Source organism: Carassius gibelio, chromosome A11 (assembly GCF_023724105.1).
Source record: "Carassius gibelio isolate Cgi1373 ecotype wild population from Czech Republic chromosome A11, carGib1.2-hapl.c, whole genome shotgun sequence".
Classification (NCBI taxonomy): Eukaryota; Metazoa; Chordata; class Actinopteri; order Cypriniformes; family Cyprinidae; genus Carassius; species Carassius gibelio.
Window position 1 is genome coordinate 10,326,648 of NC_068381.1, and position 26,787 is coordinate 10,353,434.

At 39.2% G+C, this 26,787-nt stretch overlaps 1 protein-coding gene across 5 annotated transcripts in view; it reads left to right on the forward strand.

The window, feature by feature from the left end:
- LOC128022286 (kazrin) overlaps window positions 1-26,787 on the forward strand; it is a 161,715-nt gene that overhangs the window by 25,785 nt on the left and 109,143 nt on the right. For all 5 annotated transcript variants that reach the window (XR_008185895.1, XM_052609664.1, XM_052609663.1 and 2 more), the window contains exon 2: window positions 2,287-2,444. Coding sequence is in view for 4 of the 5 variants with exons in the window: in XM_052609664.1 (XP_052465624.1) it covers window positions 2,287-2,444 (158 nt within the window). In the remaining variant the exon portion in view is untranslated. The remainder of the gene's footprint in view (window positions 1-2,286; window positions 2,445-26,787) is intronic.

Sequence of the window (26,787 nt, forward strand, 5' to 3'; positions counted from 1 at the left end):
GGATAAATATGTGGCTCTGGTAACCCAAAGGTCATAGGTTCAAACCCTGAAACCTACTATCTGTAAACTAGAGTTTTTTTCCCCTATGAGGCACTTAACTGTTAATAGGGAGGTGTATATACCTGTATACTCATATTCATATTGCGTCTGATTGATTTAATGCAAGTGTTAAGGATGGAAATGTTTTTAGCGGACAGAATGGGTGGGGAGTATTGACTATTTTCTTTTTTAAATATAGTGAAGCATATCAGCCAGGGCTGCTTTTGCACATGATGCATTGAGCACTATCAGTGTCCCTCGAAGAATGACAGTGGATGCAGATGCTCTCTAGCCAGAATGACTCTTAAAGGAACAGTCCATCCAAAAATGAAAAATATAACAGAGTGTCTATTTAGACTAAGTGCAAATAGCCCGTCTTGTTGGCTGAAGCTATTTACACTAACTCCACCCACACAACTGACAATCATCAGCATTTATTTTCAATGAAAATGAAGAATAAAATCAAAAAGTTGAAAATAAAGTATCGGGTAGAGTTAGGATAGGTGTAGAGAGGGCTTTTTGTCCCAATAAGGTGGCATCCATTTAATAATTTGAATAATTTAGTGCAAATAGCCACTGCCAAAATATAATACTAAGCTGAGAAGTTAAAAATGTTGAAAGATTTCAAAACCAAATATCACAGAAAAAAGAAAAAGAAAAAAAAACAATGTGAAAATAAAGCACTGGTCCGATAAGGTAAGTGGCAGTTCAGTCACCCGTCCTGAAACTACTCCCCCGCCCCTGCTCTGTTGAGCTCAAAAGAGATTCTTTAGCATCTCATTTTCTGTGTTCCTCTGAAGAAAGAACACCATACAGGTTTAAATGATGATGATTTTTTCTGACTAATTCTCACTCCTTCTGTATGACCCTGCAGCACTGGCTTGTTTGCCATCAGAGCTGAAGGGTTGCACAAAACTGTAATTATTGGATGTATATGTCAGCATTAGTTTCCTGGCTGAGGTCAGTGCCACACTGAATACTCTTCACTGCGATGTTTTTGTCGGGAAAAAGGCCGATGTGCCTCTTTTAATTTGTTGGATACGCTGATGCACTGATTGATAGAGGCGAGCAAGGGTCAGAAGTGATTTCCGGGGATTATGAATAAATGCATCAAAATGAGCATGCATGTGAGATTTCTACAGTGGTAAATGGACTTACAATAATTCTGGCAGCCTTTCGTTAAGTGAGAGGATTAATGGTAAATGGAAGCATGCACGGGGAGCTGCCGAGCCCATGGGAGAAGGATTAGAGAAGGACAAGAGTGCATGCCAATGAGCCGAATCATCTGGAGGGCTGCAGCAAAGCTTGATAAACTAACCAAGCCAGACACATACCAGCTGAGATCACGGACATGGGCGCACCTATGCCAATGGAAGCAAACAGGGGCTATCAATGTAATTTTAGAATAACGTGGTGATTTTTGATTATATTATACAGGCCATTATGTCAATTTTATTGTTTAGTTTTGCAATGTGCACAAGCAGAAAATATTGATCTCATATGTACTCAGGGTGTGCTATAGTGATAAGATCATCATCAGTGTGGTCATTCTTGGAGTGAACTTTTGTCGGAATGGTGATTAGATTCACTGTTTTGGAATTGGATCACTGTATTTAATTTGAGAACGCAGATGTAGAAGTACAGAATGACACGTCCAGTGTACAAGTCAACAGTCACTAGCATGTGCCGCAACCCCAGGTCTATTTAAGGGATGCTATAGGCCTACTTGTAATAAAATTAAAGTAAAATACACAAATAACATCAAGATAGTTATTAGTGAATACACAAACTGTGAACACACACAGAGCAGTAGGCAGCAATTTAATTTTTTATAAATAATTTTATATACAGCAAGTATACACACGTTTCTGGAAGAGCTGCAGTGCGAGCCCAATGCGAGTCTGCAGACGTATGCAGTATGTGTGAAAAAGGCCTTTGATTGCTATCCTATGGTTGACACTTGGTCCGAATGGAATGCCAGCACTGGCTTTATTTTTTATGGGCTATGTTCTTTTTGCCCAGAGCAATTCAAGAAAAGCAATAACAGCTCTGAGAGTCTCATGGCCTAATGTTATCTGATATAAATGACAGGGCAATTTTTCCATCAGTGAAGTTATAACAGTGTGTTATATATGGGCGGTTGTTGCTGTATAATGTAAACTTGACCATAATAAAATATCAAACACATGCTAGGATGATATTAGTATGTGTGCTGATTCTGATATGTCTTTCATTCGTTCTCTCCAGCTGTGCAATCTCTGAACAGCCTGAACGACCAGATCGCTCACTTCATTGTGACCAGACCCAATGCCATGAGCCACGAAGAGGACACCTTTCTGCCCACCGAGAGGGATACTTTGAGCCAATCCATGGCCCTAATGAGACACCTGCTCATGGATGCACAGGTAAAAACACCTTTAATCAGTTAGGGTTGTGAGTCATTGAGAACTGAATGTCTTGTATACTTCATTGCCGTTGCTGAATTTTGAATTTAAACTAACCATTATCTTAACTAACTGTACTCTTTCATTTAAATATTTTAAATATATTAGATACATTATCACATTATATAATGTATTAGATTAGATGATCTATCTATTGATCATACAATATAAAAATATTGATGATATTAATATATAGATAGTATTAAACTTTAGACGATGTCTAATTAAACATTCAGCATTGAAAGTACTCTACATATCAGAATAAAGATTAGTATAATATTCAAAATAATTGATGCAATCATTTTACATTAAACATAATTATACAATATAAAAATACTGATGATATAAATATATAGACAGCATTAAACTTTAGAAAAATATGTCTAATTAAACATTCAGCATTGAAAGTACTCTACATATCAGAATAAAGATTAGTGTAATATTCAAGATAACTGATGCAATCATTTTACATTGAACATAATTATAAATAATTATACATAATTATACAAATTCCGATTCTACTGTACATCCTGTGTGGCCAGGTCCATTGAAATTCACACCTAATAAACTGACAGGGAGGAGATATTATGTTACATGTATCATCATTTGTCATATAAGGATAGTAATTTTACAACAGCAATTCGACCAAAAACTGCAATCAATTAACACTGAGGAATTAATTATATACTGTACCTATCTGACGTCTCTGCAGCCCTCTCATTTCTGAAGGAGCTGAAAAATGATTGTTATTCATGAGGAAGTCGAGATTCGGAGGGAACATCAGCAGTTGAGCTTGTGATGACTCATTCCTAATTATTTTCAATGGTAATATCATGAAGAAATTTCAGCACATTAATCAGGGAGCTTTAGCCTTAGGCAGACCACTGTGGCATGACACTTTACTCCTGATTGCATCAATGTTGCACAGGCTTCAATAAGTCAGGACAACACATCTACACCCCCGGATCCATTAATGGCCCTGTCCATAGAGATGCTGTCCACACTCACTCTAAAAACACTGTAATCACTGAAAGATTTCAACTGGTTTATGGCCAGAGGTGACTGCAGTATTTCTAGTGATGTTCCCCCATCATCTGAACACAAAAGAGACAAAAACATCTCTTGTGGACCAACCTGCTGTTGTGCTCTTTCCCTCAATGGAAGCATATTTACTAACGTTCAATAGTTTATGCTATGTATGGTTTTTTGTAACATTATAAATGTCTTAACTATTTCATATATTTCAAATAAATGCTGTTTTGCTCTTTTGAACTTTTTTATCAAAGAATCCTGAGAGAGAACAAAAAAGCAGAAAAAAACATTTTCAACATTAATCAGATAATGTTGAAAGCACCACATCAGCATATGATGATCAGAATGATTTCAGAATGAAATTCAGCTTTGCTATCACAGGGGGATAAAATGACATTTTAAAATATATTAAAATAAAAATTGATAAATAATAAAATTAATAATAAAATAAATTATAATCATATTTAAAATTCTAAATATTAAATTATAATAAATAATAATAAAATATAATAATAATAATTTTAAATAAAATAATTTACTGTTTTGTGATCAAATAAATGTGCAAATGAGACTTATTTCAGAAACATTACAAAATCATCAAAAAACATTAAAGTGATTATCCACCCTTATTAATCGAAAATCTCTATTTTTTTAAGAAAAAAGGTAATTTTTGAGTGAACTATCCCTACTGGCTGCTGCAATACCGCTAATGTCCTCTAGGTGATCCTCTACGAGGTGATGTGTGTTATTCTCAAACAAACAGACTGCAGTTCCGTTTGGTGCCACTAGTGGTTCACACATTTCTAGTAATCTATTTAAGTGCTTCCATTATCTGTATTCACTTTGCGTGATGCTGAAGATGTTTTAACAATGCTTTTGGGGTCACAATGAGGTTTGTGCATACAGGGTCAAGGGAAGTCGATGTCGAGGAGGACCAAAGCATTTTTAAATGTCATAATTTGAATAACTGAATGTCACTTTGTTGAAAGAGGCGCATTAATAATTTACTGCGCCTCACCCGTGATTCACATGCACCATTCAGAAATCATTAGCACATTCTCCTTTTTTGACAATGAATACAGCATTCAACTGGATTCACTTTCTGACCTGGAAAAGAATAATCAAAAAGAATAATCAAAGGAAGCGCTTGCTTGTGTGACTAGTTTGGGACTAAACATTTCATGTGCCTCAGGATGTTGGATAAAAAGTATCCACTACCTGATTTCGCTGTTGTTGTTGATGGAAACTAGTCTCCCTGTGCTGATCCACTTAATTGTTTCCTACTTCCATCCCCAGGATGCATGTCGAGGGAATGTTTGTCTGCAGTACAATGCCTGTCAAAGGCTTTTTACAAAGTTCTTTCCTGAACGTTGCAATCTTTCCTTCTCATCTAACAGAACTGTTTACACAATAGAGACACTCTGGCTAGAAACTGTGAATGCTAAAGTTAAAAAGAATTCACTATGTTCCGAATAAGTTACCCGCTGGGCGCTTGCTACATTGAGTTTGATTGGTGGATTTTACAGTTGATTTTCCCTGTGCACATTCTCATGCTGTAACTCTCTCGCTTATCCTTGTTAATGATGAATGTTCACGGGGATGAGACATAGTGATGTATTCGGCTAATCAATTAGACACAACGCAGATACACTTGATTGATAACATGACTCGTCCCCATTTTTCAGAATATATTTCTTACTTGCGGTGTCATTGATTAAGGAGAAAGTATTCAGCAAAAGGCCACCGCCTTCAGTTGCGGGCGGCTCCCTGCCAACTGTGCAGAGAGATTGTTAGCCCCAAGTTGCTTTCTCTTTCAGAGCAGGAGTGCGAGACTTTATGATCGATGAGAGTGAATTTATGAACAGATATTAGGGTCTCGAAAGCTGTTAATGTGTTAAATCTAGGGCTGCAAGATTTAGGGAAAAAATCTAATTGCATTTTTTATTTATAAAAATGACTATTATTATTATTCATTCAAAACCAACATCTAAAAATCTATTATATAAACAAATGTGTGTGTGTGTATGGTGTGTATGTATGTATATATATATATATATATATATATATATATATGTGTGTGTGTGTGTGTGTGTGTGTGTGTGTGTGTGTGTGTGTGTGTGTGTGTGTGTGTGTGTGTGTGTGTGTGTGTGTGTGTGTGTGTGTGTGTGTGTGTAATATTGTAATAATGCAAATTTTTATGGCTGTCTTTTATTTTGGCCAAGGATTTCTCCAGGCAATGATAAACCTGTCTTAAGTCATATCACGATTTTGTTTTTATTCTGAATAATCATGCAGCTCTATTTAAACCTCTGAGACCCTCTCCACTGTTACAGGAAATATTCTTATGAAAATGCTGTTTCGCACTCTGGTGAAAATGACTCTCATTGAAAAAGATTAGAGAGTTGAGGGTTTATGCTGTTTTGGTATGGATTTTGTGCCACGTTGAATCTATTTATTTCATAGCAAAAATGTGCATTTTCACTGCTTTGCAATATTATAGGAAAACAATATTATTATCTGTACATCTTTAGCTTTATGTTAGTAATCCTTCAGTATCAAACTGGAGTTTCAGACATTATAGAGAAGATAAAAAGCACTCAAGGCAACCAAAGCACTAGTTTCCTCATTTTATTTGTGTAATGCACAACAGCATTGGATAATCAGTCATGATTTCATTGCTCTGATATTATGAGCCTGGGAGATTGTGTTTGTAAATGTTAATCCTATATATGAGTCTAGGGCTGAAGAGAAATCCCAGATGAATAATGCACCACAGAAACTTTTTCATCTGCCTGTTTTTATTATACCAGCAGTGCCAGTTAAAGCCTGAGGGGATTCACTGGCTACATAATAAACATACAAATGTCTATAGGTTCAGAGTCTAAAACAGTGACAGCATCTGACCTGACTGAGAGTTTGCTTCTTTCCTGAGTTTCTCTCTCTCTCTCTCTCTCTCTCTCTCTCTTCCTGAGTTGGCTGGGAAGCACTCCACACATTTTGCAGAGCCTAGTGTGCATTAGGACTGCCCTTGAACACCATTACACTTCAATTCAAAGCGATAATGGACAAGCACTCCAGTGCAAGACTATATAGACAGGCTCATAATCGTGGCTGAATGTCAGGCACATTTCCAGTATGCTTGGAGGAGATGTGTGAAGGAAAATGCACCAAGGTCTCCAGTCAACATCAGCACAACACTCTAGCTAAATCCAAAATAAATTGCTCGTTGTCAGACCACTTTCTCCACTGTCAGGTAATTTGGGCATCATAGTCCCTGAGCCTCCATCCAAGCGCATTTCAACTTTACAGAGCACACCTTAAGCCTAATTGTTCTCTTGAAAGCCGTCCTGAGTTTTGTCCTCAGGAACTATGAAATCACTTGGTCAGGATCCACTCTAGAACCTTTGCTACTGGATATTTTTCAGGAAATTAGGGCACGATGCAGGTGAGGTGCTTCTGTGTGCCATGCTCTTCATCATTAATTGCTCTTATCAACACTGGTGTCATTAGGAAATGAGGAGTGTTGTTTTTTTCCAGAAGCACTTACAATTACATAACACACACACACATCTCTACACAAAAAAAAATTGAGCCTATTTTGTATATGTTAAACATTAACCCTATACAGCCCAATGTATCTTATTAAGTACAGCAAATTTCCAAGGCCCCTAAATGATCAGCATGGTCAAAACTTTACTGAAAAAGCTAATGTTACATATCTTCTGTCATCTGACTGATAGTTTATACTTCATTAGCAAGGTGAAGTATAATTTTTTATTATTTTTATAAAGTAAAGATAAGAATACTTTTTGTGTTGTTAGTAATATTTTAAGATTAACATAAAGTAGACCGAAGCAAATTTAAATGTGGCTATCCAATGTTATTCGTCAAATGTTATTTGGAGATATAGATTGACAACTGATATTTATATGCAAATGATGTAATGATTTTTATAAAGTAAATGTAAGAATAAATGGTAACATGAATTAACTATAAATGTATATCTCACAATAACTAACAATGAGCAACATTTTTGTTACAATATTTATACATTTTTGTTTGTCAATTAATAAAAAATATAAATTTGTTCATGTTATCTTATGCTGTGTTCACACCAAACGCGAATAGAGCGTCTGGCGCGAATGATTTCAATGTTAAGTCAATGCAAAGGCGCGTTTACGCGCGTCTGGAGGTCTCGCGGCGCGAATGGGGCGTTAAGCGCGGCGCGGAAGACGCGAATTCGCCTCATTCGCGCGTCTAGTTCGCGCGAATGACGCGAATTGACGCGCGAATAGGGCGTTTCGCGCGAAACGCGCGTTAAGCGCGAAGGTGCTTTTTGTGCATTGAGCGTTTGACGCGAATTCGCGTCTGCCGCCCGAGTTTAAAAATTTGAACTTTGGCGTCAATTCGCGCCGCGTTAACCAATCAGCAGCCTGCTAGGAGTCACTCATTCAACAGTATGTTCCTGCAGCCTCCGGTTGTGCAGGAATACCCTTCTCCACTCATTCAACAAGGAGGAACGACTGATGTTGTCAGTGAGCAGTCAACCGGAGCTATATGACAAAAGTTCATATTTCTATAGAGACAGGAATAAAAAGGACATATATGTATATAAAAAACATATTAATAGATAAATTGAATAAAGGCCAATTGATAAGAAACGTTTCATTTTACCCCAAACGAATTATATTTTATCTTGAACCACTAAAGAGACATCAGAGTCAGCGGCAAATGTCAGAAGGTCAAGCCGAGCCGAGGCTGCTCTCGGCGGATACATGATGATGGAGCTCCCGCTGGTTGCATGGAGCTCATCTCCGAGATCGGCGAAACACATATTTTTAAATAGACGCTGTCATTATAAATAAACCGCATATCTGAGTTTAAAACAACTACATTCTCGCCTGAAATACTTTTAAAACTACATTTCATGACACAGTAACAGTAATATTTTGAAAATTATCCGAATAAAAATGGCGGTTGAAAATGCTGCGTGAACTCAGCTGGCAGAAGCCCCCCCATGACGCGAATTCGCGTCTGTGGTGAAGTTAATTCCACGCGCGAATGAAGCGAATTACTCGCGCGAATGAAGCGAATGATCTCAAAATGGTCAAGCGGCAAACTAGACGCGGTAGACGCGAATTTGACGCTCTATTCGCGTTTGGTGTGAACACAGCATTAGGGTCGATTAAATTATATTAACAGATACAACTTTTGATTTTAATAATGTATTAAAAAATGTTGAAATTACCTATGATTAATAAATGATTTAGAATTTTTTTTTAATGTTAGTTCATGCTTACTAATGTCAACAAATGAAAACTTACTGTAAAGTGTAACCAAATAAATTTCATATTGCTAGTAGTAATATTTCAAGATGAACACTGAACTAACTTTGGTTTACTTGATTATATAATTATTTAAAAAAAGTAAGAATCTTATATAATCATATTTCAGGATTACAGGGTTGCCATAACACAGTTTAAGTGTTTTTTATTTGACAGTTTTATTTTACATGCAGCCTCAGTGTAGAATTGCATGATTGTCTGTGATCTATATTTTAATCAGATTTGTTAGTAATCAGTGCTCACTTTACCTCTAATTTGTTGTCTCTTTGAGTTTATTTGTTACACACCGTTGAGGCCTCCGATCCATTGTGAAAGATCATCTGGAGAAGTTTTAGCATATTGAATATCGTTGAGCAGATTGATATAGGTAGAAAATTAATTTGGATAGAATTTCCAATGTTTCTCTTTGAACGTGCTCCAGGAATTGATTGCTTCATTTGTCATTTGCACAGATGAATTATGTATGTGTTGCTAGCTAGAGGGGAGGGATTAATCAAATGCATTTTGATAGGTTGTGGATGTGGATGTGTGTGTGTGATGCGACAAAATGTATCCTGTTTGCATGCAGGGGCAACATGATTTCAAAGAGTGTCAGAGGGACCAATACGGAAGTGTTGATTGGTTGACAGCTCATACTGCCCCACTTGTATCCAACCAATTATGGAACCATGGACTAATTATACTGATGTCATTTTTTTTCTCTAAACATTGTTGAACTTCATGTCCAGACTAGTTATGTCTAGGTCAGAAGTCTGTATGCGTAGCATAACAAACAAGATCTTGAGAGGATAGACAATGTAGCTGGCTACATGAATTGATCCTGAACAGAATGTAAATCACATAGAAAAACCAATCTGATAACATGAAAGGCATGATCTCACTTTTGTCCTTTGCAAAGTATAAGTTGATGATGGCTTTTAAGCTAGATGCTTTTTACGGCCTGGAAATGCAATTTCATATGCTTGTAATCTGCGAAGGAGCTCTTTTATTCCATTATAATACAGATTTTTGGCAGAATCATGTCTTTAATTACTTATTGACCAATCAAACTTGAGTGGAGTGAATGCCGACTGAGGCGTCGTGATTAAATGCTTTCAAAGATTGAGGTATTGATCAGTGTGGTTTGAGTTGCACCCACTAGAGTCTAGACTGTTTCTTGGCTTTAGTGTGTAAGATTTACAGTACTCTTTACTGTTTAATAGAATCAGTAATGCAAACCATTGTGCAGAAAATGTCTCAGGCAACATTTATCAGATATATAAGTCTTTTCAGGTTTTCACATACACTAAGTTAATGTTAGTTAATGAATTAATTAACTCAAAATTACTAACAATAAGCAATATTTTTGTTATAAACAATTTTAGTTTATGTTAGATAGTTAGATTGTTTTGTTAGTTCATGTTAGCTCAGGTCAATTAAATTATATTAACAGATACATTTATTGATTTTAGTAATGCATTAATACATGCATTTAGCTTTAGAAATTATTTTAGTTCAGGTTAAATAATATCAACAAATAGAACCTTACTGTAAAGCGTAACAAAAACATTTCATATTGCTAGTATATTTCAAGATGAACGCTTACTTGACTGAGTCTTTTCAAGTTGTTACATTTACATACACTACCCTTTAAAAATCTGTTTTTTAGATGTTTGTGTGTGTGTGTGTGTGTGTGTGTTTTGATATAAATCACTAAGGCTCCATATTTGATCAAAAATACAGCGAAAACAGTAATCATGGGCAATATAATTACATTGTTACAATTTTTTTTACAATATTATTTTATTGAATATGTTATTATTACTGTAATTAGCATTGTTAAATATTGTAATTTATTTAAAAGTGTGATTTATTCCTGCGATGCAAAGCTTAATTTTCAACATCATTACTCAGTCTTCAGTGTCACATGGTCCTTCAGAAATCATTCTAATATGGTGATTTTTTGGTGAATTGGCTGATTTCTAATATGCTGGTTTTAACAATGTTGAAAACAGTTATGCTACTTTATTTTAGAAACTGTGATACTATTTTTCAGGATTCTTTGATGAACAGCATTTATTTGTGCACCACTGCACTGTCACTTTTGATCAATTTAATGCATCCTTGCTCAATTACAAGTCTTAATTTCTGTAAAAGATATCTTACCAACTTTTTTAGTTATAAATATTGTAGAACAAACTTTTGAACGGTAGTGTGCTATATATACAGCACACTAGGTGTGTGTCTGTGTTTGTGTGTGTGTGTGTGTTTGTATTGTGTGTTTATTAGTGTGTTATAAGACATTAATACAGTAATACTAAATAGACAGTCAGGTAGAGTATATAAAGGGAATCTGACAATGACTCAACATTTGAGTACAGAAGTAAATAGGTATCACAGTATTTGTGGGCTGGTGTGGAAGACTCTCAAGCTATCATTGCATCTTAACTCTCCTAGACTTTAATGGATTTTGAGAGCTCTTGTGTGAATCTTAAGACTTTTCAGAAAAAAATTCAGTACAAAAACAAATAGATCTAACACAGAGTCAAAGATGAATGCAATTGCTAGTTGAAGGTGACAGTGTAGACCACTTGCATTTAATTTTAAGTAATGCTTTTGAGATTTATGCAAGGCAGCAGGGGAACTAAGAACTGAAACAACAACAACAAATCTATTGAGCCATATGGACCCAGCTTCAAATGATAATGTAATGCATTATGTCATGAAATAAATGTCTCAGTAGATAAACTGTGCACTGCATAAAGTTTTATTAATGTGAAGTTATTTATCCTGAAACACACTGTAATTAACCATAAAGACAAATAGACAAATCTTTGTGAATACGTACAAATCATGTTGATTAAACCATGCACTTTTTTAGTAGTTAAGTGTTTCATTACTGTTATTGCAAAAGATAAATGTTAAAAGTTATCTTGAGGCCAGTACTATGAAATAAAGGAACAACATGCCAATTAAAACAAATAATAGCTAGATTAATAACAAAATAAGACATTTTTAAGAGGTATTTTCAAGCAAGAAATAAGGTCCCTGTGAAATAATTTCTGTGCTTTGATATTCAGCAGATCTGCATTGTTTGTGGTCAGATTTCAGCTTATTAAATGTCAGGTGTTCACAGCCATTACCGCGAAACAGACGGGCTGCCAGAGGCCTGTATGTATCGTACTGTTGTTTGAAGTGTAAAAAAGCTAATTACATTGTGATGTGGGAATAGAGCAGAGATCTGGAGAACAGCCCGTATACAGAAATGATTGGAAGGCTTTCATCTAATGTCAGTCTTGTCCAGAAATAGACTGACTTGCCTTTAATGCTGATTCTGTCAGTTGGGTCACTCTGAAAAGAGCAGAGGCCATCATTAACTGATTTGTTTGGGAGTCAAAATACCTTTCTACAGATTTTTTACTTTTTCGCCCCAAACGTTTTAGAAGTAGAACACTCTATATGAAACACATTTTGGTACTGCATTCATCACCCGAGGGATTTAATTTGATATTAATTAAAGCAAATATAGACATAGGCTATGTTCACATTTTAGACATAGAGACATACAGTATATTGTATTTTAGAATAATAATAAAGGTATCAAACAGTGAAATAACAAAGACCAAAAACTAATCAAAATGATCTTATATTTTAGCTTTTCAGAGTATTCTCCTCGAGTAGAGTAAAAACTTTGGCATGTGTTGTTTCATGATAAAACCAGTAGGTGGAAGCAAGTGACTGTCTTTATTAGTGAATCATATTGTTCAACCGGTTCTTTTCAGAAATGCAGCTTTATTCAGGAATGAAAAAAGTTAAGTGAATCTCTGATTCATTGACTCTACAGAATCGTTCAAAACAACCGATTCATTAATGAATGAAACAAATTTCTTCATGAGTGAGTCACTGAATCATTCACTCAGTCGATTCGTTGATTAATTTAGGAATCAAACACCGCTGTTAGTCAGATTTGCAGCTGTTCTTGATGTAGCTTTGTTTGGAAACATTTTCATTGGTGAAGCAAAAACAGTCAAATTAATTGGCAATGCTTAGGCTAAAATGTAAATTATTTACTATGAACTTGTTAATGTATTGAACTCTTGTATATAACTTTGTTTTTCTGAATATCAGCACAGCTTATTCCACCAAAAGAGGAGGCGGTAACAACATTTGTGTTCTTAAATTTACATTATTTCCAGTTCAGTCGTGCAGTTCCAATTATTCCTTCTGTTATTAAGCGAACATTGCTTATCAGTTGCTTATGAGTTTGGTTGTTTTGCCTTTTCCTTGGCTTATCTACATTCTGCAAACAATACCTTCTTTTTCTCTTCAAAATAATTAATCTGTTGAACACTCAATATCTGATTGAATGCAGTGAGGCTTGGCCGCTCTATTATAAAGTATGTGCTGTGGAATATGTGAAATTTTGATACACCTCATGTGGCAGTTGTGACAGCTACATCAGTTAAATAAATGTCTACTGAGACTTGCAAAAATAGCTCTGTTTTTAGTATGCTTTAACCCTACTCAGCTGGAAATGCTAAAGAACATTTGCGATCCGAACCATTATTCCCGTCCAGTGGTTTTAACATTACTTCATTCGGTCAGCTCAAAGACTGCGTTAACCCAAGAACATCAGAAACATGCATATGGGTTTCATTAAATGGACTTATTAAGCTCTGGTCCTAGTTTGTATTCAAAAGCTGGTCTCTCTTTATTATTATTGCTTTTAGTGTGCTATAGATAATGGGTTTCGGCTTCAGCAATTTCCGACCATTTGACAAATGCTTTTCATCTGTTTGTTCCCCACGATGTTCCTGTGGTGTTGCATCCATGAAGATTTTGAGTGTGAATAATTTATGAAAGGCATCTTCTACACTCAGCTTGTGCTCTTTGTCCAGAAATGGTGACAAACAATTCAAGTCTCTTGTTTATTCGCTCTGGCCCTTGTTAGGTTTCATCTGATCCTTCTCTCTTCTTTAGACTTTTTTCTCACGTGCCGTTCCTACATTCCTCATCCTAAATTTCTGTGCCAGCTGTGTTTTAAATTCAGACTGGTGGCAAAAATATGGAGCCAGAAGAGTCTCAATAAAGATAAATGCACACACTACATTCACATATGCACACACAGGATTCATAGATGCACACACATGATTCATAAATACACACACAAGATGCACAAATGCACACAAAATTCACAAATGCACACACAAAATTTAAAAAGCACAGAAGATTCACAAATGCATACAAAATTCAGAAATGCACACAAAAATCAGAAATACACACACAATTCAGAAATGCAAACAACATTTACAAATGCACTCAAGATTCACAAATGCACAGGACAAGATTCACAAATGCACAGGACAAGATTCAGAAATGTATTTCTGATGCACACACACATATATCTTGATTCACAAACTGCTTGCGGTCTGTGAACTTCACTGCATTTGTGTGTGAATTTTGAGACTCCCCTGACTTGGCTCGACACACAAATGCTTTTTTTTAAACAGGGAATGATCTGCAACCAATCAGATATCTCCCTTCTTTTAGCCAATCACAAGAATGCACCCCATGTGGGGGGATTGTTTACTTATAAGCCAATCACATGAACGTGTTCACACAGCAATTGTATTAAATTGTATGAAAATACAGATGTTTAGATTACAATTCAGGTTTATTTTTTATTATTTTTTACTAAATATAAATTTAAAAATGTCTCAATACATATAGCCCAGTGACTGCAGAAAAAAAAGTTAACCATGGATTCATAAATTTGCAATAGGCAATTATTTCATTTTATTGATATATGTTAATGAAAGTAAAAAAAAAAATGTTTAAACCTTTTTGAATATTTAAATATATCTAAATATTCTTTTGGATGCAATATAGAAGTCACTTTAATTATAATATTCAGTCCCTACATGAAGAGAGAGTCAGTGGTCCGCTGCGAGAGGAAAGTGGCTCTCTGGCTGCGAAAAGTGGGTCTCCGGCTGTCGTTCGCTTAGGAAAGTGAGTTGATCGCTGCGTGAGGAAAGTGAATCGTTCGCTCAACTTCGCTGCTTGAGGAAAGTGAATCGTTCGCTGAGGAAAGTGAGTCGCTCGCTGGGTGAGGAAAGTGAGTCGTTCGCTGCGTGACTCGTGAGGAAAGTGAATCGTTCGCTGAGGAAAGTGAGTCGCTCGCTGGGTGAGGAAAGTGAGTCGTTCGCTGCGTGACTCGTGAGGAAAGTGAATCGTTCGCTGAGGAAAGTGAGTCGCTCGCTGGGTGAGGAAAGTGAGTCGTTCGCTGCGTGACTCGTGAGGAAAGTGAGTCGCTCGCTGGGTGAGGAAAGTGAGTCGTTCGCTGCGTGACTCGTGAGGAAAGTGAGTCGTTCGCTGCGTGACTCGTGAGGAAAGTGAGTCGTTCGCTGTGCAAAGTGGGTCGCTGGCTGTGTGAGGTAAGTGAGTCGTTCGCTGAGGAAAGTGAGTCGTTCGCTGCGTGAGGAAAGTGAGTCGTTCGCTGATTGGCTTATAAGTAAACAATCCCCACGTGGGGTGCATTCTTGTGATTGGCTAAAACAAGGGAGATATCTGATTGGTTGCAGATCATTCCCTGTTTAAAAAAAGGCATTTGTGTGTCAAGCCAAGTCAAGGGAGTCTCAAAATTCACACACAAATGCAGTGAAGTTCACAGACCGCAAGCAGTTTGTAAATCAAGATATATGTGTGTGTGCATCAGAAATACATTTCTGAATCTTGTCCTGTGCATTTGTGAATCTTGAGTGCATTTGTAAATGTTGTTTGCATTTCTAAATTGTGTGTGTATTTCTGAATTTTGTGTGCATTTCTGAATTTTGTATGCATTTGTGAATCTTCTGTGCTTTTTAAATTTTGTGTGTGCATTTGTGAATTTTGTGTGCATTTGTGTATCCTGTGTGTGTATTTATGAATTATGTGTGTGCATGTATGAATCCTATGTGTGCATATGTGACTGTAGTGTGTGCATTTATCTTTATTGAGACTCTTCTGGCTCCATACAAAAAGGACTACATCTGAATTTTAAATCCCTGGCCAAAGCAGCAGTTTTCCTCCGTGAACCTCTGTGGAATTCAAAATCGGCATGTTGTCTATGTTTTTTTGTGCCTGAGGAGAAGCGGTGCCGGAATTACCTTCCCTGCAGATTGATTTCTGCCAGTCACAATCTGTTTGAGGCGCCCATTCAGGCAGTCCCGGGGCACCTCGATGCATGGCGAGCCACTTTATCTCAGAGTGATTTTGTGAAGTGCTTCACATTGATAAAACTTTCATGTGAAAACTGTTTCCTCAATGGCTATCAGATGCTCGCTGAGTTTGTCAAATGGCACTTGGCTTTGTCTGATTGCACTGAATCTTTATATATATATATATAAAAAGAGTGTGTCATTTGTGAAAACCTTCAGAATTAAATCATTCCATCAGGACCAGTAGGATTTGATTTGCATTTTACATTCTGGTTTTGAGGGTTGGTTGTATTTTTTAAACCTATTAAAATGTGTTGATAGTTCTGTGCTCATATTGGTAGCTGAAAGAATATTAAATTTAATCAATTCGTAATTTGAGGATATATCAGAGTTCTGTCCCTGCTGCTGAATGCGCATGATATGCAAACACGTAGGAGACGGATGTCTTGTTTTATCTGATTTAGCTAAGCCACTAGGTGTGAGGTTAGCATTAACATCACTGATGCTGACGCTGTCTTAACAAGATGACTATTGACTTCTTCACGAAGGGGTAAAGTGTTTTACCTGCAAGAAAGTGCATTACAAAAACAGTACAGTGGATATATCTTTTATTTTATGAATTGAAAGTTCAAAAGAACAGTAGTCATTTGAAAATTTCATACTTTGATACAAATGTATTTTCTGTCATATTTGATCCATTTAATGCTTTTTTGCTGAATAAATGAATGCATTTCTTTTGGTACAGATGATCATCCTTCACATGACGTAAACATAAAAGCATTTAGTGCATAGAAAACTCACTGCCAGAGCATATGATTTTACAGGTGTGTTGCTCAATGGCTGTGCAGATTCCTCTCTCACTGATTTATTAAAATACTGAAATATTTTAATTTCTCATCAGTCCTAGCTCATTTAAAAGAGGTCGACAGAGAACGGACACTCAGCTTATCTTGTTAATGCACATTTCATTAATATTTCATAAATGATATCACATCTGCAGTCTTGTTTGGGGACGTTTTAACTTTCCTGTTGTTTGTGAGCAAATCCATTGTGGAAGTTTGAAATACAGCCTGTCCTCCGAACCACAGTTCCTCATTGGTTTCCATACAAGTGGAGAATCTTGCACCTGCTGTGATGGTGGGTGGAAGGGGGAGCTGAGTGGAATGGAATGGGCAATCGCAGCAGGTATGAAATCCCTTCAGGCTTGATTCTCTGGAAAGCGTTTTAGAGCTGATAGGATGAGCAGTATGTGCATGCTTGCACGCTTTAGTAATTTTATTTTCAGCCGCTGCATACTTCAGGATGTGTTATGACTGTTTCGGTTAGCCTCGCTGTTATTCCTCCAGCCCGTGGGGTGCTGAATGTCTCACACAATTTCTCCTTCAGCTACATATTTCAGGCGGGGTGACATTTGTCCCGGGGGACCCATCTCTGTAAATGAGAGATTATGAAATGTCTATGCAGACAAGCGATGCAAAACAAACACAAAACACAAGGAACATTAAAGGATAAGGATTTTTTTTTATATTACAAAGCCTGCCAGGAACAAAACCCTTAAACCGAATTTGCACATTTATGCTGATCAGTGTTCACATGTACTGCTCCATATGGAGATTTGAGTTCAACACAAATGTTAGCCTTTGCTTGAAGCTTTTATAATCTGACACTTGATTTGTATTTATTTATTTAAAAAAGCTTCACGTGTGGTTGAATTGAACTGGACGCTGTTGCCTGACGCTTGTGTAACAGGACAACAAGTCTTTTACATACGGCAGTTTCAGTCTCCAAGTAATTACACCGTTTTTTAGTACTACTTGAAAGCATTTACTTTTGTAAAGCTTGTTTCAGGAGCAGAAGTAATCCATTTGGCATGCCTGTTCAATGTAGCATTGGAAAAGTGCACAGTAATCCCCATTTTCTGAATCAACAGGCCAAACATAAACATTTCCCTTGAATACTCCTTGTGTCCAATATCTTTTTAACCTAATGTTATTAAATTACACTTTCCTTGATGGATGGTCTCTTTTGGTCAAAGAAATTGAATGATTTGTATTCTGATGCAGATGGTCTATGTTGCAAGGCAGATGTAGATTTGTAAATTGCACTGGTGTTAAAAAAAATTTCCCTGTGTAGAGCATGTGGTTGTTAATGTGAAAGATGGCATTAGCTCACCGCCCCTGCTGTATTGTGTAATGCAGTCTGTGCCACAAGAAACCTTAACCAGGTGCCTTTTACGATATAGTGCATTACATGAATCTAATATCTGCCAGAGAGGATTGTCTCCACACATTATCTATCAAATGAAAATATTCTGAAAGTCATGTTAGCCCCAAGTCAATTAACCTCACTGGGTCTGGTCTTAATTAATACTCGGGAAAAGTGAAATGCCAAGGTCACTGATTATACAAGCTTGATATTACTTTAAATGAGTTCATTTCAAATGTTTCTGATCCTATTGATTTTCAGACTGGGTTATGTAATCCCACTGTACTTGACCTTATGTCCAATAATCTAATGTCTCAGAGGAAATGAAATCAATTCCAGGCTTACCTTGATGCTATCTGAAGATAAACATTAAAGCGGCAGGACTTATTCACAAGGGCCCCTCAAGTCTGCTATTTATGTAAAGTAAAATGCTTGCCATCCTAATCAGAGTTGTTGAGGTCATTAGTTGAAATATTAGTTAAATGTGAAAAAGTATGTATATATATTTAATCATATATCATAAAAATGTGAATAGATAGATAGATAATCATTGTTTAAATAAATGAAATAAGCAAATAAGCATAAGTCATTTATTTGTGTGTGTGTATTTGTGTGTATGAATATAATAAAAAAATAATAATAATAATGCAAAGAAAATATAATTTTACTGACAAAGTGGTTCTTATATTTCTAGATTAAAATTAGTGCCATAATTTCAGTCATGACATTTAATGACTTGCATGCTATTGCCGCACTGTTTTTGCTTTTTCAAAGCAGATTTATTTTCTAATGGAATTTAGCATGAGTAATTTACAGTGACAAGTGGGAGGACAAAAGATAAATTTGCACTCATTTTAAATCAAGAATTAGGACAGATGGTTTGCTCATTCTCTGACTAAAGCTGTTTTAATGTTTATGCACAACAGTTTGTAAATCAGAGCTGCATCCTACAGTTGATTTCATAACTAGAAAGATAAAATAAGGAGACCAGTGTCAGCACAACCTCCACCCACATGTGTGTGCTGCTCTGTCTGCTCTATGTCATTATATTGGATTGACAGCAACAAGCTTGATACTGTGATTCACACACAGGCTTAGAGGTCTCCTATTGATTTAACTGATCAGCCCTCACTTTCTGCACTGAGTCTGTGTTGGTGCAGAGTTCCTACTCTGTGGTAAAAGAGACAGGATGTGTTTAATATCTTATTTTAATTAAACCCTATGGCTCTATCTCACCATGAATTTGACTGCAGAAACTCTTCAGGCTGCTTTGTTCTGGGGAATTTCATTCCCAGAATTCAAACCTAAAAAACGTGCTTGAAAAAATATGCCAGAGCCAGTGTCGGATGATGATCAGACATTTTGATATTTGCATTATCACCATGACCAGCATGACGGCCCGGATCTTGAAATTTTCTGACGGTTCCTCAGAGGCCATGACATTTTCAAGAAGACTAGTTTCCTTTTGGTTTTCTTGCCTTTCAAAGAAAGGCCACCCTTGAACATTGCAAATGACACTTCAGTAAATTTTTCCCTCCCACTGCAGTCTCCTCAAAAGGTGTTTCTGGAAGGCGAGTTGATCATGCAATAAATAAGGCGTAAAATTTTATAAATCATGTACCATGCTAGCATTTTTGGTGGCCCCAAGATTGATCACTTTTGGGGAGAGGGAGGCTGCACTGAATCAGTTTTACATGAACCAGAACTGAAGGGAGGGGGATCATCACAAATATCCTGCGAGATACACACAAAGCAATTGACATTTATTATTAGCAACCAGCTCTGACAAGAGCAATAAGTGGTCTTCACATTGATATATTCAACAATGGCTGCTTTTGATAAATGAGAAAAGTGGGACAAAAAGGTTCAGGTGTAGATGTAGAACTTCTTGGGGCACTGTTATACAGAGTGACATTTATATTTGTAGCTTATGTTCTCAGGTTAGCAGAAGCACGAAGATGACTAATTTCTAAGGTAGGGTGAGGAAATCAAGTTCTAGACCAGCAGAGCTGCTCAGGTTTTTTTTTTTTTTTTTTTGCTGTGCCCTCAGGGTCTGATTAGAATGCTGAGCCATACAAAGTCTGCAGACAGAGGGGAGCAAGGTGACTAAGACCGCTGGCAATGTTACTCGCTCATTCCCATAGTTTCTAGAAGAAATGGAAAGGGTTTTAAAGGTACTGTAAGCTATTTTTCTTTTATATTTCCCGCCTGAAATAGACCAAAAAATGAATTGTGTGAGGTAAACCTTCTCACAATTCTGAATTTACATCTTGCAATTGCGTGGCTAAATTGTGGGGGGAAAAGAATTGTGCAGAAAAAAAGTCACATTTATCTTTTTTCCATGTATACCTGTATGTGTAGAAATGTGTGAGTTTATATTATTTGTGTGTGTTTGTGTTGGGTGCATAACAGAGTATTTCTGTGCTAAATACACTCCTTTCATTTCATCACAAAGGGTATAATTCCTTGTATGGGCACTTCCCTCGGATGAGCGTGTGCACACATCAACCAGAGCAAGAGCACACTCATCAATGTGCTTCATCAGCCATAGTACATTTATGTCAATACAGTTTTTGTCCCTGTTTTAATTGTCAGTGTCACAGCTTGCAAACGATTGGTTTTTGAAAAAGCTGTGGGTGGTCGTGACTCTTTATCTCTGCCCACACCACACCTCCAGGAGCTTGATTTTTTCAGATAGAAGTGGTACAGCTGTGTCCGTCTTTTATAAATCTGATAAAACTAAAGACTCTTCAGAGATATGAAGGTTGCAATACTACTCTATCGGTACTCAAGATTAACACGAGACTGGCAGAAACTGTGTCATATTGGCTTTAAAGACAACCACAGCTGACGCTTAATTAGCTTTGAGCGAAGAGTGGAAAATATTCATGGGTAATTAACTGTTTTGCACTAAAAGTTTTGTTCACATAATAACTGGACCTTAGGGAAAATGTATTAATTCAAATGGAAAACGAATGCTCTGTCAGACAACTTGACTCAGCGACTTCTCTAGAAGTGACACTGTGAGGTGAATATCCTTGCTCAAGTGCCATTCAGTGTGGAAATGTTTTTCTCTTTTTGAGGCTTGGTTACGTTGAGTTTCATCCAGCATGATTTTAGTTTGAGTCTATAGACATTCTAGTGAACACTGACTTCACCAGGCGGCAATTTTTTTTAGATATGCCTCGCAGTATTATGTAAGTAATAAAGCCTCCGGACACCATCTCCCTTGTCTCCGTACAATGAGGGCTGTAATTGCATCTGCTTAAAGAGTGAGGAAATCAATTAGACATCACAGCGGTGCTAAGGGGTTAGTGCTGACATGCACTGTCAGTGTCAACACTATCGCATTCCCCCTCCATGCCTCGCGCCGCCATGTGTTACACATCCCTCACTGTCTGTGTTAAATGGCAGTGTCCGTGGGGCTTCGAGCCAGTGATTGGTGGGAGGGAGCCACAACAAAGAGACCAAAACACAGTCCTGATCCACAGAGTTATGACAACATGTCCTCCCTATAGGGCTTGGTGAGGTTATAATGAGAGCAGAAGGCCAGTAGGGGGCAGGGGAGAGAGAGGGAATGTGATGTCAAAGAGGACAGAATACGCAAAGAGAATTAAGGCTGCAGCACCGGGCTACTCCCCCAGTTTCACTCACAGCTTCAGGTCCACATTAGCTTTAGCTGCATTGCAGCCTTTTCCAGGTACGGATGAGTTATGCTCCTTGTGCAAAAGCTGCAGGGATTTTTTAAGTGCTACCAACCATAGAAAACGGTCTTTGAAATAAATAGAGAACAATATTGTGTCAATGATAAATACAGAATTTTTACGGTGTTGCAAGTATTGTTACTACTCAGAAATACTGTTAAGGCATTTGTTTGGCTCTATCTATTGTTATCTATCTGTTCATGCATCTGTCTATCAGTTGTTCTGTCTGTCTGTCTGTCTGTCTGTCTATCTATCTATCTATCTCTCTGTCTGTCATTCTGTCATTCTATCTATTAATCTGTCTATATATTGTTCTATCTATCATTATATTGTTATCTGTTATTCTATTTATCATTCTATCTTTCCATATACAGTATATATAGTTCTATCATTGTCTATCATTCTGTCCGTCTATCTATCCAGCTGTCTTTTTGAAATTCCAGTGAATTTTATTTATTGAAATTATATTTAACTGCATTATATTCAATTTCAAATTGCAACCCTGCATCCTGATTTTCTCTGTTCAGGAATTGATTGAAAATTGAAAGACAATCTCATTTCAATTCTGAATGACGCACATCCCTGATGTTACATTTTCTATTTTGGGCTTCTATTTTGAATTCTGGTCGGTCTTCTCTTGCACATCTATTTGCATATTGAGTTGCAATTGTTCAATCTTTTCTAGGCTGTCTTGAGTTGATTTTTCCTCAGCTGACCAAAAACAAGTCCACTGAGTGTCATGACAATAGCATCTACTGCAGCGTTTCTGTCACGGATTTACGCTGCCTGAAGGAATACGGAGTCGAGGATAAACGGAATAAGGCTTTTAATATATCCAACATAGAGGATATCCAACATGGAGCACAGAGGTAGACACATGTAAGTAGCAAGTGGTCACAAGTGAGCACAAGTGAGAAGACCCGACAAAACAGAACTGAAGGGACACGGCTTATGAACAACAGATAATTGGGGAAACACAGGTGGATGGAATCATGAAATTAACAGGGACATGGAACACATGAGGAAGATAATGGACACACCTGGGAACTAATCAAACACGGAAAGACAGAAACTGGGTCACGGGCAAAAACACATTAAATGAGTCCAGGTGTGTGACAGTACTCCCCCCTCCCGGTAGGTGCGTCCTCGCACCGTAGAAACAACAGGGGGAGGCGTAGGTGGGAACTTGGGAGGAGGTTCCGGTGGAGGATGGACTTCCAGGAGGGGGCCAGCAGACAGGGACCACAGAAGGAGGAGCCAGGGAGGAGACGACGGAGGAAGGAGCCAGGGAGGAGACAGGAGCAGGAGGAGCCAGATGGTCCACCAGAGACCAGCCAGGACGGAGATCCAAGGTGGGGTCGACGGCGGGAGGAGCCATGGTGAAGGAAGGGTCGACGACACCAGGGGGCCGACAGGCGGAGACTGCACCGGTGGGTGAGGAGCCCAAGATGGAGCAGCACAGCCGCAGAGCCAGGGTGACGTCGAGGATCCGGAGGGCCTAGGTGGAGCTGAAGGCTCAGGCGACCAAGGCAGAGGCGGGGTCCTGGCAGACCGCTGTGGAGCCGGAGTGACCGAGGATGGAGGTGGAACTGGAGGGAAGGAGGAGCCTGACAGAGCCGGAGGGATGGAGTGACGAGGTGGAACCAGAGGAGTGGAGTCCCGAGGCGGCGGATGGTCGACGACTGACCAAGGTGGAGCCGGAGGGACGAGGGAGCCCGGTGGAGCAGGTGGGATGACAGGCCACGGTGGAGACGAGGGAGCTAAGAGCCAAGGCGGAGCCGCTGGGTCGAAGGACCGAGGAGGAGTCCAGGGCTCGGAGGCTGGAGGCGGAGACAGGGCCTTAACACGCCAAGGCGGAGCTGGAGACTGGCAGTCCAGCGGCGAACCACCGCGCCCCGATGGCGTGGACTGAGGGTGAGCTGCGGGACTGGCTGGCACCAACAGGGATGACGAGGAACTGGCTGGTCTAGGAGGAGGAGAGAGGAGAAGGATGGGAGGAAGGACAGGAGGATCAGGACTGGACGGAACCAGCGAAAGAGGAGTAGAGGGACCAGCAGGTTTGGGAGGAGGCGGGAGAGGGAGGCTGGGAGGGAATACAGGAGACACAGAAGATTCAGGGCTGGGTGGAACCAGCGGAGACACAGATGATTCAGGGCTGGGCGGAACCAGCGGTGAAACAGAAAAATCATGGCTGGGCGGAACCAGCGGAGACACAGAAGATTCATGGCTGGGCGGAACCAGCGGAGACACAGAAGATTCAGAGCTGGGCGGAACCAGCGGAGACACAGAAGATTCAGAGCTGGGCGGAACCAGCGGAGACACAGAAGATTCAGAGCTGGGCGGAACCAGCGGAGACACAGAAGATTCAGAGCTGGGCGGAACCAGCGGAGACACAGAAGATTCAGAGCTGAGCGGAACCAGCGGAGAAACAGAAAACTCAGAGCTGGGCGGAACCAGCGGAGAAACAGAAGATTCAGAGCTGGGCGGAGCCAGCGGAGATACAGGAAACTCAGGGCTGGGCGGAACCAGCGGAGAAACAGAAAACTCAAGGCTGGGCGTAACCAGCGGAGAAACAGAAAACTCAGGGCTGGGCGTAACCAGCGGAGAAACAGAAAACTCAGGGCTGGGCGTAACCAGCGGAGAAACAGAAAACTCAGGGCTGGGCGTAACCAGCGGAGAAACAGAAAACTCAGGGCTGGGCGGAACCAGCGGAAATGGAGCAGAGGAAATGACTGGAGGAGGTAGGAGTGGGAGACTGAGAGGGTATACAGGGGAATCAGGGCTGGACGGAACCAGCGGGGAAACAGGAAAATTAGGGATTACCTCCATAGACCAGTCCATCAGATCCAGAGCTTGCTCCTTATGACCTTCAGAGACTGTATACAGCTCACCCTCAGTCGCAGGAGTGTGGGCAGGGCTTTCCTCCACGCCCTCGATCTCCACGAGGACTCCCACGATGCACGGTGTTGCCGGCTCACACACCTGGTCAGTCGCGCTCTCGAGTTCCGGCTCCCTGTCAGTGGATGGCTCGGGCTCTGCGGCTGCGGTGGGCTCTGGCTCCGTGCGGCGTGATGGTGGCTGGCTGGTCTCTGGGTCGGGAGTGGGGCTGGCGAGGTCCTCTATGGGGCAGACGGTGAGAGGTGACCCATTTCTCGCCAGAGTCCACTCCACGTATGCGGCGAAATCCTCTCGAGGACCATCTTCGGACGACAACGCTCTGCATTTGGAGTTCAGGCTGGTGTTGTAGAAGGTGCAGAGCGCGCCGTCCGGGTAGCTGGTGGCATTAGCTAATAGGGAAAACTGTCTGGTATGGTCCTCGAGAGAACGTCCTTCCTGCTTCAGCAGGAGGATGAGGAATTCGGGACGATAGAGGGGATCCATAGACACTAAGAAAAGAAAAGACTGTGAAAAAACAAAAGCAAAACAAAAAGACTGAGAAAAAACGGAAGCAAAACGGAGGGAAAGACGCAGTTTTCTACTTTCTCTTTCTGGTCGGGTCTTCTGTCACGGATTTACGCTGCCTGAAGGAATACGGAGTCGAGGATAAACGGAATAAGGCTTTTAATATATCCAACATAGGGGATATCCAACATGGAGCACAGAGGTAGACACACGTAAGTAGCAAGTGGTCACAAGTGAGCACAAGTGAGAAGACCCGACAAAACAGAACTGAAGGGACACGGCTTATGAACAACAGATAATTGGGGAAACACAGGTGGATGGAATCATGAAATTAACAGGGACATGGAACACATGAGGAAGATAATGGACACACCTGGGAACTAATCAAACACGGAAAGACAGAAACTGGGTCACGGGCAAAAACACATTAAATGAGTCCAGGTGTGTGACAGTTTCATTTACAGAGACCCGAAGCCCTTAAAGAGTTTCTTTAAATTATAACACAATCCTATGCTGCCATACAAGCGATGGCATTTGCTCCAGGAAATGCAAATCTAGTTTAACTGCATCAAACTTAATTTCCTTTTCCTATGAACTCTGTCCTAATGCAGTGCTTGCAATAGTCACATGTCATGCACTCCAGCCCTTTCAACTCATTGATCTTTTCGCATGCATCGTTTGCTGTGAGTACAAGTGAGTGGTAATGGGGCTATTTATTCACGTGCCTAAAGCAATACTTTTTCATTGGTAATCATTAGATCAGCATTGCAATGGAGGACATGAGCACTCTCATTTCTCTAAATCATTTCTCACAAACCCCCTTGAACACGCACATTCCATTCATGCCCTGTTCGCCGCCGCCGCTTGCAAAACAATCTCATCGCTTCATAATCAAAATCACATTATTCAAATTTTGGAATGACGCAGCGGCCACAGGGCAAACAAGAAATCAAACAGATTTTGAACCATAAATGAGTTTTATTCATGCGCGCACTGCCCGCGAGTCAAAGTATTAAAAGTTTTGAAAGCCCATCCTTTTCAATCCATTCACTCCTTGTCTAAAAAAAAAAACTTTTCATGGTGTTAAGAACTAACCAAATGAGACCTGCTTGTTTAAGTGTCTGTTAGAAAAGGGTAATTACTCGAGCAGTGACAGTAATAGCCATCTCTTCTTGCTTAGACCTGACAGTGAGAGGATAATTCCAGTGAGTGTGTCATCTATATATCTCCCTGTCCAGCATAGTGTCATTATACTGTATCAGTCACCTGCATCTCATCTCTGGCTAAAGCCCGGCCATCGTCTGATTATATTTAAGTGTGGCCCCTGACAGAAAAATCCTGTCTACATTTTAGCATTTTGATATGGATTCACTTTTGATTTAATGGCTTGGCCCCTTCAAAGTCAATCTAGCCAAAAAGTTCAACGTACAGAAAACATTTC